General features: G+C 32.8%; 1 protein-coding gene across 1 annotated transcript in view; it reads right to left on the reverse strand.

Moving 5' to 3' along the window:
- Positions 1–15,456, reverse strand: part of Cip2a (cellular inhibitor of PP2A) — a 35,653-nt gene that overhangs the window by 1,769 nt on the left and 18,428 nt on the right. Inside the window, exons 13-19 of the mRNA XM_010630154.3 lie at positions 13,828–13,946; positions 11,006–11,201; positions 10,480–10,554; positions 10,287–10,397; positions 2,103–2,299; positions 1,728–1,841; positions 1,418–1,500 (exon numbers count right to left, since the gene is read on the reverse strand). Coding sequence (XP_010628456.1) covers positions 1,418–1,500; positions 1,728–1,841; positions 2,103–2,299; positions 10,287–10,397; positions 10,480–10,554; positions 11,006–11,201; positions 13,828–13,946 — 895 coding nt within the window. The remainder of the gene's footprint in view (positions 1–1,417; positions 1,501–1,727; positions 1,842–2,102; positions 2,300–10,286; positions 10,398–10,479; positions 10,555–11,005; positions 11,202–13,827; positions 13,947–15,456) is intronic.

Below are 15,456 nucleotides of genomic sequence, written 5' to 3' on the forward strand. Positions count from 1 at the left end.
AAAAAAAAAAAAAAAAAAAAAAAAAGTTTTATAAAATTTGCAGTTTTATAAAAGTTTTATAAAACATGGAACATCCCTATGGTAGTACAGTAAAACCTTGGATTGTACGTAATTTGTTCTTGAGTGTTCTTCAAGACAATCAAACATTTCTAATAAATTTTAAAACTTAAAACAAGAGATGTCTTCATATGTGTAGTAGATGATGCTAAATGTCACATGATCACAAATGAACCAATGGGTCTCTCTCCCTCTCTGCAGTATTGTGGGTAATCTCTCCCAGTAGCAAGAAGTTATAGAGGAGATCTTATCATCAGAGGAGGTGAAAAAGGAGAAATCCTTCACTTCAAATGAGATTAGGGAGATGTCTAAAATATGGGAAAAAGGGTTAAGTTTTGTAGAAAAGCACAACCCAAATGAGGCTGTAGCCATGCAAGCAATGAATCTGTTTGATGACAATGCAGTGTCACACTTCTGTGAAATCCTCAGAAGGAGGAAAAAGTGAGTATCATTGGATAGGCTCCTTGTTAAAGTTATACACACAACAAAAAAATTCCATTGAGCCAATACATAGCAGTGATTCCATTAGTGATAATGAAAGTCATCCTATACATACAATAATGTTCCTCTTGTCTCCGTCACACCAGCCACAAAAGATTTCAAATATAAGTGCTGGTCAATTTATTTTTCTTTATATTTTGTATTTCCTTTATTATTTTGTATTATATTACAGTATTATAATACTTTTTATAGGAATATTTTTGGGTTGTGTAATGAATCATCTGAGTTTCTGTTATGTCTTATGGGGAAATTTACTTTGATATACAAGTACTTTGGATTGCAAGCATATTTTTGGAACAAATTATGTTCTCAAAACAAAGTTTTAGTGTACTCTACAGAATATGCTAACTACATGTCGTTTCCCCAACCCTGTCTAAATACAATAGATGTCAAAGAAAAAAAAGGACAACACTCAAGACTTTAGAACTAGAAGGAAAAGGAGAGTGAACACTGAAAAACTATATAGGTGGTACTCTGTGATCTAAGGCAAGTGAATTAGAACAAAAATGTTTTTGGGAATCATTGTACACCTGTGGCATTAAGAAGCTAGTGACTAAATGTTACCTAGCAGTGCCACCTGCTGTTATATTCCTTAAAAGCATTTTATTTTAAAAAGGGAATTTCTTACAACCACAGAATTTTAAAAAATTATACTGCTTTTCCTCCTTGATGAATTGAAGAACACTGCTTTGTGAAATGATACAGGAAAAAAAGGAAAATTGTTTAGGGTGTGACTTAAGGTACAAAAAATAACAAAGCAAGTAAAATATAATGGTAAAGTGAAATATATCATTTAAATTTTGATTTTTATTCCAACATGAAATATATTAAAAATAGAAACTAATAAGAAGTTACTCACTTGCTAATTTACATTCTCTGTCGACTAACTGGTTCTGGACTTCTTTTCGCTGTTCTTCTTTCTCTGTTAATTGGGCAATAGTTCTGAAAATGTAAAAGAAAAATCAATGAACCTTATTATTTGTGATTTTTTTTGTCCCCAACAATTAAGAGAAAAATCATTAAAACCATAATTATCTCTAAAATCTGACAATATTTTGTACTTAAAATAAGTGATAATTCTAATTTTACCAATAAAAACAATGTTGTGTATAGAAATAGATAATTCTGTTTTTTTAAAAACATCTCAATTGTGGAATCAGAGATTTTACTTTTCATTTTGTTGCTTGAGTGATTCATTCAACTTTTTCACTGTTTCAATTTGTTTATTCAGAGAATCACATGTGATCTGTAGGTCTTTATTCTTCTTTTCAGTAGTTTCATTTCTGAAAAGACAAGGAAAAAAGTTGATGTCTTGATTGTAGAAAATGTATGATGCAAAAAAGTAACAGTGTTCTTTTTTTGGGGAGCTAGAGTGTTACTACATAGCCCAGGCTGGGCTAGAACTCAAATCCTCCTCTGTGTTGCTAACTACCTCTTTTATGGTATTATCAGAATGTATGACATTTATACAAAAGAAGTTGAGAGTCAGAAAAGAATTAGTGTGTTCATTCCTGGTTCTAACCTCACAAAGAAACTTAATTTACCTCTGAAGAAGTTCCATGTAGGATTTTGTCAGTATTTCATGCTCTTCAGCCACAGACTGTAATTTCCTATTATGTTGAAAGAGATGTTCAATATCACTCTGGGCTCTTTCTGACTCAAGCTGTTGTGACTTCAGCAACACACTAAGCTCTTCATTTTTTCTTTCAACTTCTCTCAACATACCAGCAAGTGTCCGTGCCTTAAAAGAAAACAGCACGTGCACTTTTTCATTATCGCTTATATATAGTTATGCAACATATAACATCTTATTCAAGAAATGGTAGTTCCATAAGATTACACTGCCTTGCTATACTGCAGCCAGCTTAGCTTATGTAAGTGTTCTGTTTGCCCAAGAATGAACTTGCCTAACACATTTTTTTCAGAATATATCTAGGAAATGCATAAATGTAATATGAACATATCTAATATCTACTAGGTAAGCATCTAGTTATGGGTTATGGAAAATTCTTTAAGTTATACACATTTACCTAACTACACAGATATAGTATCCCTTATCCCAAATGGATGGGAATAGAAGTATTTTGAATTTCAGATTGTTCGGGCATTTGGAATATCTGCATATACACAATAAAGTGTCTTGCTGGTGAGACTCTAGTCTAATGCCAAAATTCATTTATGTTTTATATATACCTTATATACATATCATGAAGATAATTTTATACAGTGTTTTTAGAGGTTTGTTTTTTTTTTGTACTGGAGATTGAACTTGGGCCCTTGAGCTTGGAAGGCAGGCAGTGGAACTTTTTAGAGTTTTTTAGTAGTTTGTGGAACAAAACAGTTTCATGGCATGGAATTTCTCCCTTGTAGGATCATGTCAGTGCTCAAAAAACTCTGGACTTTGAATTTTGGATTTCAAGATTTTGGATTAGGGATGTTCAACTTGTATTATTAAAGATTTTTATTTAATATACTGTTTTGACAATATATGAACAAACTAATAAAGTGAACAAAATTGTAACATAAAAGTAAATTGAAATACTGTAAAAGGGTATAGTCTTCAGGGCTAGCCATTAACACTTCACCACTAAGTTTGCACACATCAGTTACCTCATTTCAGGTAAGAATAAAAAATAAGATCTTAACTACGTCACAACTGCTCAACCTAACATTTAAGCCAGAATAACCAAGGAACACCATTGTCATTTAATAAGTGACATGCAACTTTAGAGAAGCAGACAGGAGTCCACAAAAAAACAGGAGAAAGTACAAATGACATAAAAAAATTGTTCATGGAATTAATGATAGAAAACTTCCCAAACAGAGCAAAATAACTTCACATACAAATAAGTGAGGCATATAGGACTCCAACTAGTTGTGATTAAAAAAAAGTCTACACCTAGACATAAAACAGTCAAGATCCCATAGTTAGAGAAAAAGAAGCAAATTACATGTAAAGGAAAGCCAATCAGAAAAATACCAGACCTTTCAACACAAACCCTCAAGTCAAGGAAAGTCTGGAGTGAGGTATTTCAAGCTTTAAAAGAAAACAACCTCCAATTTAGGCTGATGTATTCTCCAAAACTACCTTTCAAAATTGATGGAGAAATAAAATGCTTTCACAACAAAGAATACCTGAGAAATTTCATGACCACCAAGCCAGCATTCCAAATAATTTTTTTAAATATCATAGAAAAAGACCATGAAAAAGACAACTCCATGAGGCCCCGCAGAGCAAATCCAATAGGAAAGAATTTAAAGGGAGAGAAAAATAAAAAAAAGAACCAACAACAGGAAAATAAAATGACAATAATAAGTCAATACGTATCAGTTATAACCATCAATGTCAATAGCCTCAATGCACCAATCAAAATAAAAAGACTGGCAGAATGGATTAAGAAGTAAAATCCAACAATATGTTGTATATAAGAAACACACCTACATGAAAAAGAAACTCAGACTGAAAGTAAAAGGATGGAAAACAGTTCTCCATGAGACAGGAACCCAGAAAAAAGCAGGGGTAGCTATCTTATTTGCAGACAAAGTAAATTCAAACCAAAACTAATTAAGAGAGACAAAGAAGGTCACCACATGCTTGTAAAGGGAAAAATCCAACAGGAAGAGATGACAATATAATCATAATAATCATAATATAATAATAAAAATCATATATACATACGAAACACTAATGCCCTCAACTATACAAAATAAATGTTAAAGGACACAAAACACCAAATAAGAACTAATACAATTGTAGTGGGGGAATTCAATACCCCATTGTCACAAATAGACAGATCATCTAGACTAAAAGTCAACAACGAAATACTAGAACTGAAGCAAGTGTTTAACAAATGGACCTAATAGATTACCCCACAAAACAGAATATATATTCTTACTGGCTGCACACGGATCATTCACAAAAACAGACCACAGGCTAGCTCTTGAACATGTTTAAGTAAATGTAAAGGAACTGAAGTTATCCCATGTATATTATCAGACCTTTGTGCAATTAAACTGAAGATCAATAGCGTAAGAAACCATAAGAACTTAATAAACACATGGAAACTGCATAACACTCTCCTGAACAACCGATGGGTTACAATAGTAATTAAAGAAGAAATTAGACAGATTTTAATAATTTAATGAAAATTCCAATACAACATATAGGAATCTATGGGATACAATGAAAGCAATTTTACCTGGGAAATTCACAGGAGTGAATGCCCACATTAGGAAAAAAGAGTGAGCTCAAATAAACAACCTAATGATGAATCTTAAGCTCCTAGAAAAAGAACAAGGGAAACCCAAAGTTCATACAAAGGAGGAAATTATAAAGATCAGAGTAGAAGTCAATGAAATAGAGACTAAGAGAATGAAAAAAATAAAATCGATAAATCAAAGAGTTGGTTTCTCAAAAGAATAAAATCAATAAACTTTTAGCCAAACATCAAAATATGGAAAAGGCTCAAATTCATGCAATTAGGAACAAAAATGATGAACTTACAACAGACCCAGCAGAAATCCAGAGGATCATCAATACCTACTTTGAGAACCTGTACTCTAATAAAACGGAAAACACAGAACAAATGGACAGATTTCCAGATACATATAAATTACCAAAGTTGAACAAAGAAGATATAAAAATTCTAAACACACCAATTACTATCAGTGAAATTAAAAATGTAATTAAAAATTTACCAAAAAGAAAAGCCCAAGTCCTGATAGCATCACTGCTGAATTCTGCAAAACTTTTAAAGAAGAATTATCACAACTACTCTTTAAACTTTTCAATGAAATTGAAAGGGAAACAATACTTCCAAATTTATTCCTAGAAGCAAATGTTACTTTCATTCCAAAACCAGGGAAAGACTCAACTAAAAAAGAGAAGTACAAGCCAGTCTCCCTAATGAACATAGATGCAAAAATCCTCAATAAAATACTGGCAAACAGAATACAGGGGGTCATCAAGAAGATCGTACAACCTGACCAAGTTGGATTTATCTCAGGGATTCAAGGATGGTTCAACATACATAAATCAATAATACACTGTATTAATAGATTCAAGGATAAAAACCATATGATCATCTCAATAGATGCAGAAAAAGCATTTGACAAAATTCAACACCCATTCGTGATAAAAACCCTGCAAAAAATTGGAATAGATGGTCTTTATCTCAACTTGATAAAGGCTATCTATGAAAAACCAACAGCCAACATCATACTAAATGGTCAAAAACTGAAAATCTTCACATTGAAATCAGGAACAACACAAGGATGTCCACTATCACCACTCCTGCTCAATGTAGTTCTGGAAACATTAGCCACAGAAATTAGAAAAGACAAAGAAATTAAAGCAATAAAGATAGGAAAGGAAGAAGTTAAGCTGTCATTATATGATATGATACTCTACATTGAAGACCCAAAGAACTCTGCCAAATGACTTCTAGACTTAATTGACAGATTCAGTAAAGCAGCTGGACACAAGGTAAACACTGAAAAATCAATAGCCTTCTTGTATACAAGTAACAGACTCACTGAAAGTGAAATTAGGGAAACAATCCCTTTCACAATAGCATCCAAAAACATGAAATATCTAGGAATCAATCTAACAAAGGAAACAAAAGACCTCTATATTGAGAACTACAACACTTTGAAAAAAGAGATCAAAGAGGATATAAGAAAATGGAAAGACATGCCTTATAAATGTGTAGGAAGAATCAATATAGTTAAAATGGCCATACTTCCAAAACTTCTATACAGATTCAATGCAATCCCTATTGAAATCCCAACAGTATATTTCACAAAACTAGAGAAAACAACTGAAAAATTTATTTGGAATCAGAAGAGACGTAGAATAGCAAAAGCAATTCTAGACAACAGAGATATAGCAGGGGTACCACAATCCCCAACTTGAAACTATACTACAAAGGCACTGTGATAAAAACAGCATGGTAATGACAAAGAAAAAGACCCAAGGATCAGTGGAACAGATTAGAAGATGCAGAAACAGCTCTTGACATACTCAGCTTCCTCAACTTTGACAAAGGAGCCACCCATCTTCACTGGAGGAAAGATAGCCTCTTTAATAAATGGTGTTGGAAAAATTGGATTTCTTCTTGTTGAAGATTAAAACTAGACCTGTATCTTTCACCATGCATCAAACTAAATCCAAATGGATTAAAGATCTAAATATTAAAACAGGGAGAATTAGGTAGAACTCTTGAAGACATTGGCATAGGAAAAGACTTTATTAACAAATCCTCAGTAGCATGGGAACTAGCAGAATCAATCAATTGAGATTTCATCTGTTTAAAAAGCTTCTGCACTGCCAGAGAAATCACCAGCAGAGCTAAGAGACAACCCAACATGTGGGGAAAAATTTTTTACCAGCTGCACCTCAGACAAAGGTCTACTATCTAGAATATAAAAAGAACTCAAAGAAATCAGACCCCCCCCAAATGTAAAGACCCACTTCAAAAATGGGCATTTGAAATGAACAGACGCTTCTGAGACAAAAAAGTAAAAGCAGAAAATAAACACATGAAAAAATGTTCAACAGTCACTGGTCATGGAGAGATGCAGATGAAAACAACACTGAGACTCCACCTCACCCCAGAAAGAAGGACCCCTATCAGGAAATCAACCAATAACAAAAGTTGGTGGGGTTGTGGGAACAAAGGAACCCTTCTCCATTGTTGGTGAGAGTGCAGACTGGTGCAACCACTGTGGAAATCTATACAGAAATACCTCAAACAACTAGGATTAGAAGTCCCATTTGACCCAGCTATTCCTCTGCTGGGTATCTTTCCAAAAGAATTAAAAGAATCATACCACAGCGATATATGCTCACTCATGTTTATAGCAGCACAGTTTATAATAGCTAAAATTTGGAAACAGCCCAATTGCCCATTAACTGAAGACTGGATGAATACGTGGTTATTTTGATAGGGAAAACTCTTATAAATAATAAAAACCTATAAAGTATTACAATATAAAATGGCTTTTGCTGTCTCTAACAGAAGTTTGTTTTGTTTAGCTCAAAACTAATAAGCACCGAAGGCACTAACTGCTGAATGAGGCATTTGTTCTTATCCTGAGATAATACAGCACATCAAGTTCTTGAGCTCCCAGAGAGACTGAAGACTGATCGTAAAAGTTTCAAGATAAAAAGGACCACTGCCAACATTTGCTCCTCTGACCCTGAACAGCCCCCTTCCTATGGACTAGAATAGATAACTAGGAGAATCTTAAAAGTAAACTCCCCAACTACAAAGAACTGTTATGTCTTGGTTGAAAAGATTAACTATTTTGTGACCGTGATTTGAACTGTGAGAATGAAATGGAACCACCCAAATGAAGTCTAGACTGTTAAACCCTATAAAAGGAGGAAATGTAACCAGTGTGTGTCGATCCAGGCATGGCTTATGTGAGATCGACCTTTATCCATAAGTAAATTTGTTATTTTATTGCCATTCTGCTGCCTCTCTGTTACAAAATCACTTACTGATTCCTTCCGTAACAATTTCATAAAATATATTTAGAACTAACTGGATGCACATTGAGGCCACACTCTTAAGTGAAATTAATAAGATGCATGAGCAAATACCGAATAGTTTCTCTGGTTTGAAAAACTAAAAGTGTTAACAAGGATCAAAATGTATAACTATTGTGTAATAGGAAGAAAATGGTCTAAAAGAGTGGAGGAAGTACAAAAAGTAGATGAAAGGTAAAAAGCAGAAAGAGAAAATATGTGAAAAGAAAAAACATGGCAACACTGTCTTTATTAACAGGGTAGGGTGGAGGGGGTGAAGGAAGGGCCTGGAATAGGGAAAAATAAGAACCAAGAAAAGTCAACATCCCAATCATGAATACAACTGTACTGTACCAATAAACTTAAAAAAAATCAGAGAAGCAGAAAAGTAATTATAAAAAGTGGGTTTTTCTATCTCTTTAGTGTTAAAAATATTATTTTTAAATGTCAGATGAAAAACCTAAGTCCTGTTTTTAGCACAGATTATAACATTAATATCAATTACTTAGTGTATTTTATGAGAAACAGTTCCAATATTGTATGTAAAACATTAAATTCTCTAATAAAACTCAAGATATATCCAAAACACATAGAATATCAGAATGCTCTATGATAAGTAACAGGATTAAATTATTTTAACATTATTTTCTTTCCTGGAATCTCTGCAAAGTTCAACATACTAGCTAAGATAAATTACACCATGTTAAAGTAAGAAAAAAGAAAGGTTATAATTTCTTTATATTTTTAGAGTACTTTTGTTCTGAAAGATTCTAAAGCTATTTTATTTGCCAATGATTTACTGCTTCTTCCAAAAGCCAGACTTTATTATATAAATAATTACAAATTAAGTCAACTTTTATAGACTTCCATTTGGACATGCTATAAATTTCATATTACTGAAGCAAACTCTCACACATAAGGTATACATCATGTGTACATATGTACATAGCACAAAGACAACCTTACCAAGCACCTACCACATATAAAGGGCATTCAAGGGCCTGGAGGTAAAGAAATAGCCTATCATATCATAAGCAAAGGTAATATGATCTTCATGTGGTATATGAAATATTATAAAGAAATAAGCAAGGGGTAGATACACAGACAAAAATTACATGAGTAGCTTCTAGAAAACGGTGGTATTTAAAATTAAATCAGAAGAGTATAAAAAATCAGGCAAAGAAAAAGAGGAAAAGATGTCTCAGACATAGAATAGAAAATGCAAAGACAAGGAAACACAAAGAGTATAGCAAGTTCCAGAAAATGCAAAGTAGTCTAACATAGTTGGTTACAATGAATGTCCACAAATGGTATATGTGGGTTGAGAAGTAGTCAGAATCTGTGTGTCACATGAGAATTTTAACTATATTTTGAAAGCAATGGTGGCTATTATGAAGGATATGAAGCACAAGAGGGAGGGAAAGAATCAGATTATCACCTCAGTGATCCCTAGGGGAAAGGAGTAAGTGAGAGCAGAACCAAATACTTCTGTTTGGCAGAAGTGTCGAGGGTTCTGAGAAGAGGGCACTACTCTAAAGATAGGAAGACTAATAAGAGGCTCTGTGGATTCATATGATAAAGGAAAAAACGTGACCTATACCAAATAGTGGTAAGAACAGAGACAGGAGGGAAAAGAATAATATCTAGAGGTAGTATCAAGTGGACTTGATGTATAATTCCAAAGGTGAGCTATATGATTTCTATATTTCTTATCTGGAAAACTATGAATTATAGAAGAGGGAATACTTAATAAGTTTTTTAAAAGGTAAGAGTAACTCATCACTGTAGGTTATGCTGAGTTTGAAGTACATGTATATAGGAGAAATTTAGTGCTTCGTTATTTTTTTTTGATCTGTGCTTGACATAAAATTGAAAACATTGTAAGTTTAGTAATGGTTAAAACCATAAAACATATAAATAAATAAAAAGGGTTTAAGAGCATAATCCTAGTGACCTCCAACACCGAAGCATAGACCATTAGTGATACAGAAAAACACCAATTAAGTAGAAAAAAAAATCAGACGATAATGAATGATGTACCAAAATTAAAGACAGTTTCAAAATGATTGAGTAGATGTGTCAAATGTTTAGGACAAATTAGTTCAATTAGAACAATAAGTATATAAATAATATTTTCTTTATGTTTTATTTCATCTATTAAATTTTCTAATCATTAGAGGTCTTCTACTCTACCTACCTCTGTCTCAGCTTGAGTCCTTTGACAGCGATATTGAGCAATCAGTCTATCAGCCTGTGCAAGAGCTAGAGCTTTTGCTTCCAGGAGATCTTGTAACCTGCTTTCTTTAGACTACAAGAAAATATACAATTAATTTTCATAATTTTAGGAAAACAATCAAAAGCTTATCACATGTACTTAAACATATACTTACAGCTAATGTAGACAATTTCATCTCATACACATCCATTATGTCAGATATTCTCCCATCGTTAATCTGGTCCTTTAGCTAGGTTTTAATGGAGAAAAAAGTCAGTAAATTGTAGCACTTAAAAACTGATGAAATTTGCAACTAAATTATTAAAACAAATAATGAGTAACAGAGGAAAAACTCTGCTTCATCAAGTAAGTCACAATATTTTCTTAATCTAGCCAATGCAGAAAACATCTAAGTTTCAGTATACTGAAGATGGCAACTTAAAAAAGTACTTCTTAAACTGGGTGGCTGGGAAGGGGATTAATAAAAGAATGATAACCATGTTAAAAATATTTGAATCTTATGACTGCATTTTCTTCCTTTCTTTCCAAATTTTTCAGAATACTGTTACTTTTTCTACCAAAAGATTAAAAATTCAGAGATGACATTTGCATTTAAGTTGTTTAAATAAACTGATTATAATCAGTCCCAACAGTTGGTTGGTAGGTACTAGGTATAATTCTAATTGCTATTTATCACTTACCATAACCCCAGACTGAAGTTTTTCTATTAACTCCTCAATGTTCAATCCAGGAACATTATCTTTTGATGGGGGAGGAGTTAAACACTTTACTGTTGTTGAAGAACTGTGATTTAATAATTGCAAAGGCAGTCTACTGGGCATATGTTCTGTTTCCTGTTGTCTATATGCATTGTTTGCTGCTATACTTTCTCCAAGTCTGAATGAAAATAAAAAAAAACAAAACAAAATGCATTCAAACAGAGCAAAAGGCAAAGTTAGGAACCCTGACAATGTGACTTTTTACTTTTTTGTAACAGAAATCTTCAAATAGCATTAAAATAATCTTGGAGATCATGATGAAACAGGTTTTCCAGGAAATATCCTGAACTTTTCAGAGGATTCTGTTTTCTACTTACAGGTCTTGGCAACTGCAATTTCATTTCTGGTTTGGAGGCACCATGGAACTAGTTTGAGAGTGGCTTATATGTAGTAAGTGTGAAGTTATTAGAACTGCTCAAAGCAACTTTCTTATTAATATGCCTTCTTAGCATGGGTGGTGAAATCATCTGGTCTTTATTTCCTTCCTAAAACTCATCTTCTCTTTATGTTCTCACCTCTCTTACTCCTATTCTACCCTTTCGAAAGCTCACCTTATTTTTGCCTCAGGACCTTTGAGCTTTTTTTTTTTTTTTTTTTTCAATCTGGAATCAAATCTATACAGAACTAGTTTGTTCTCATCACTGCGTCTTAGTTCAAATCCATCTCCTCAGAGAGGTGCTCACTAATGCCGTATATGATGCTAATATTAATCATTTCTCCTCTTAGTGAAAAGCACAAAATGAAGCTTTAACTCATCTCTTGACTATAGTGCAAATCTAATGCCAGCATGCACTCAGTCTCATTTACTGCTATCGACAAAATGCCTAGTAGAGGGCTACATATAGTCATAGTTGGATCTTAATAAATGTTTCTTAAATTTGTAAATAAAACAATCTAGCAAAAAATACCTATCCATTCATCCAATAAATTCACCATATTAAACTGCCTAAAATAATGTCAAATAAGGATACTGTGATAAGTAAAAATGGATCCTTGTGAAAATTATTTACAAGACAGGGAATGTCAAGATACAATGAAAATGTGGGATAGCCTCACACACAGAGGCAGAACACACAATGCTCAAGTACAGTGTAGTTGAAGTTTTCCTGCTGAAACTTCTGAGTTCAGAAGAACACAACTGAAGTAAGCAAGCCACCAAGAAAGGAGCATCTTTGCTCACAGATGACCACTGCTAACTTGTAATATAAGCCACTTCCTATCTGTCTTAAGATTCATTAAAAAGTGAAGGGAATTCTGATGTGCTTTTTAGGGCTTAAATGACATAGTTCTTTAATTCTTAAGTTATAACACCTAAATTATTAGTTCTGAAAAATGAGATTGTTAGTTAATATAGTTTATAAAAATATTTCTAATATATTTTAGTTATATATTTATAGCACAGGATAGCAAATTTGTCTCTGCTACAACTACTCAATCCTGCTGTTAGAGTAAAAGCAGCTATAGAAAACACAAATGATGAAAACAAATGGTGTGGCCTTGTTCTAATAAAACTATTTACCAAAACGTGTATTTGTGCACTCCCACTTTTCAATCTCTGGCATGTAGGGAATGTTACACCTATTTTACCGATTGTTTTAAATTACCCAAACCACTTCAGAAACTCATTTACAAAATAAGCCATTTGAAAAATTTTAAATGTACTAAAGTAGAACCCTACTAGACAATGGTAACTTTATATAAAGCGCCCACCAATTTTGAATTTTTTTCAAAATTAAAATTTTGGAATTTCTTTCAAAATTCAAATTTTGGAATTTCTTTCAAAATTTTTTCAAATATTATTGTATTTACTTATCCACCACCTACAGTATTTGATTTTCTGAGGTAAAGCAAACAAGTTTACCTTAAGAACCTGTCTTAGTTACTTTTCTGTCACTAGGACAAAATATCCAACACTTACAACTTAAAGAACAGGTTTACTTTGGTTCAATTTTTAGTAGTTTCAGTCCATCTTCAGATGGCTCTAAGGCAGAAAGGGCATGGTGGAAGGGCCTGGGCAGAGGACAGCTGTCCAATCCATTAAGCCAGGAAAGAGACAGAGAAGGGAGGAGCTAAGGAGGAAGGTACAGCTTTTCAAATCATACCCCCAGTGAACCACCTCTTCTGAACAGGCCCACTTCCTAGCAGCACATTTAGCTATGGATCGATTCATTCGTGGATTAACCCACTGATGAGTATACTACACACAGTGATTCTTCCACACACATGAGAATTTGGGCTGACATTTTAGATCCAAATCATAACAGAACTCTTCCAGTCCCTTATTCTAACTAATTTTCAGTCATGTGGTTTTCATAGTTGTCTCTTTGGCTAATGATCCAGAACAGTGGTGTTTAGACTTTTCACTTAAAATAATCAGGGAAGAAAAGCTCTTTCCATGAGGGAAATGAACTGGTAGGATGTAAACTTACTAAGAGTATCCAGAGCACTTTACATCAAAAGAAAGTGGTAAGAGATAAAAATAGTGCCTGAATAACACACTTAAACCACCCAGAGCTAACCTTTCCCCAAGTGAGCAAACATCTACCTTTTTTACCTATAGAAATAAAATTTTATTTAAGTCATTTGAAAGAACAATACAATGAAATTTCCAGCTGATTCATTTACTAATATATATATATATATACACACACACACACACACACACACACATACATACTGAGGATTACTGAAGAAATATATATAGCAGGGCAGTCAAACAAACATTACAACTGACTACTACTCACACTAAAGCTGGAAAATCTGGCAGTGGAGCAGCTTCCAATAATATTCCCAGTCCAGATTGTACTTGTTCTCTGTTATCTGATGTTAAAGCAAAAGCCAAAGGAGTAATCAAACGTGGATCCTAAGCAAATCAGAAGCCAGAAAATAAGAGACAAAAGAATAAACAATGTCAGATTAAAAAAAAAAAAAAACCAACAACAATAAAAAATGTCAGATCTTTAGAATAAGGGTAGCAAGCTCTCAAATGTTTGTATCACTTAATATCTGAATATATCTATTAGACTTTCCCTTGATAGAGCTACTTACACAGTCATGCAGTCAATGTGAATATTAGCTTAAAAATTTGGTGAAAAGGTGAAAATTTTAAATGTTTTAATTGTCTAGGAAAAGTATACTTTAAATAAACTAAGAGTATCATTCACAACTGACTGATGTTTAGAATGCTTTTATTTTTCCTCATTACCAAATTTATTTCCAAATAAAAATGGCTAATATTTTCTAAATTAAAGTAACAAAATATAAAAACACAAATTAACTCAAACCAGAAAATTTAAATTTAATGATTAGTTATATAAAGCCCTTCATGTAATATTTTACATTAATACTATAAGCTCCAAATCATTTATTATGAAAGTCTAAGAATTGACAAAACATTTTGATTTGTCTTTTAAAAAGTTACTAAAAATATTATTATTAATAATCATTTATAATTAAAATATTAACCACCTTGTAGGTAACTCAAGAATAATTCAATGCTACAGTACTATAAGACCAGGTCTTTATCTCTATAACTCTCTATAGAAACCCTTCCTAACTCCTAGAATTATTTCTAATTTTCCATGAAAAAAACGGAAGTACAAAGAGATGTAATAACTGCTCAAACCTGTACTAACATGTAGTACAATCATTCAACTCAGTTTCTTTTGCTATAAATATTAAAATAGATAACAATATTAAAATATTGTTAAATCCTGCACTAAACCTCAGAAGATGAGATTAAACCAGAATGGAGTCATTTGGCTGTCATGTAACCCTCTAAACTTTGAATTGATGGAGTATTTCCACAAACAAGCAAACAAAAACAGACAGAAGCAGCACAAAAACAAAGTATGGTCTATTTTAACTTTATAAGAGAAATAACTGAAAAAACTATTTCCTTTTGCTCCCTGTTTTGCCTTTCTTCTGTCCTTTCTATAAAGCCAATCTCCTTCTGCTCAAAGAACAATCATTCTATTTGACAAGAATAAGATTGTGCCCAATATAAATAAAAATCAGTTAGATCTCCAAACTATTTTGACTTTTGATAACATCCAGAGCTTTTAACCAGTGTTAACACTGAAATTTGTAAATTATCTATTTTTGTAATACTGTACCTCCTCTAATTTATTGTCACTCACAGTCAAGTCCTTTTCTTCAAAATGTTTCCTATTCCTATTTGATACTACCTCATCACCAACAAAAACCGAAATATCACTCTTCTCTGCAGGCCCACAAAAACAAAAGAAACCCATAAGTATGACACAGAAAGGCTGAGAACACATTATTATTAAATATTATGTGCATAAGAATGAGGACTCAGCATTCAGCTGCTGTGAAACTATGAAATAATGGTACAATGAGACTATCACAAC

The sequence above is a fragment of the Fukomys damarensis genome, unplaced genomic scaffold, assembly GCF_012274545.1.
Source record: "Fukomys damarensis isolate Sample0158 unplaced genomic scaffold, DMR_v1.0_HiC HiC_scaffold_24, whole genome shotgun sequence".
NCBI lineage: Eukaryota > Metazoa > Chordata > Mammalia > Rodentia > Bathyergidae > Fukomys > Fukomys damarensis.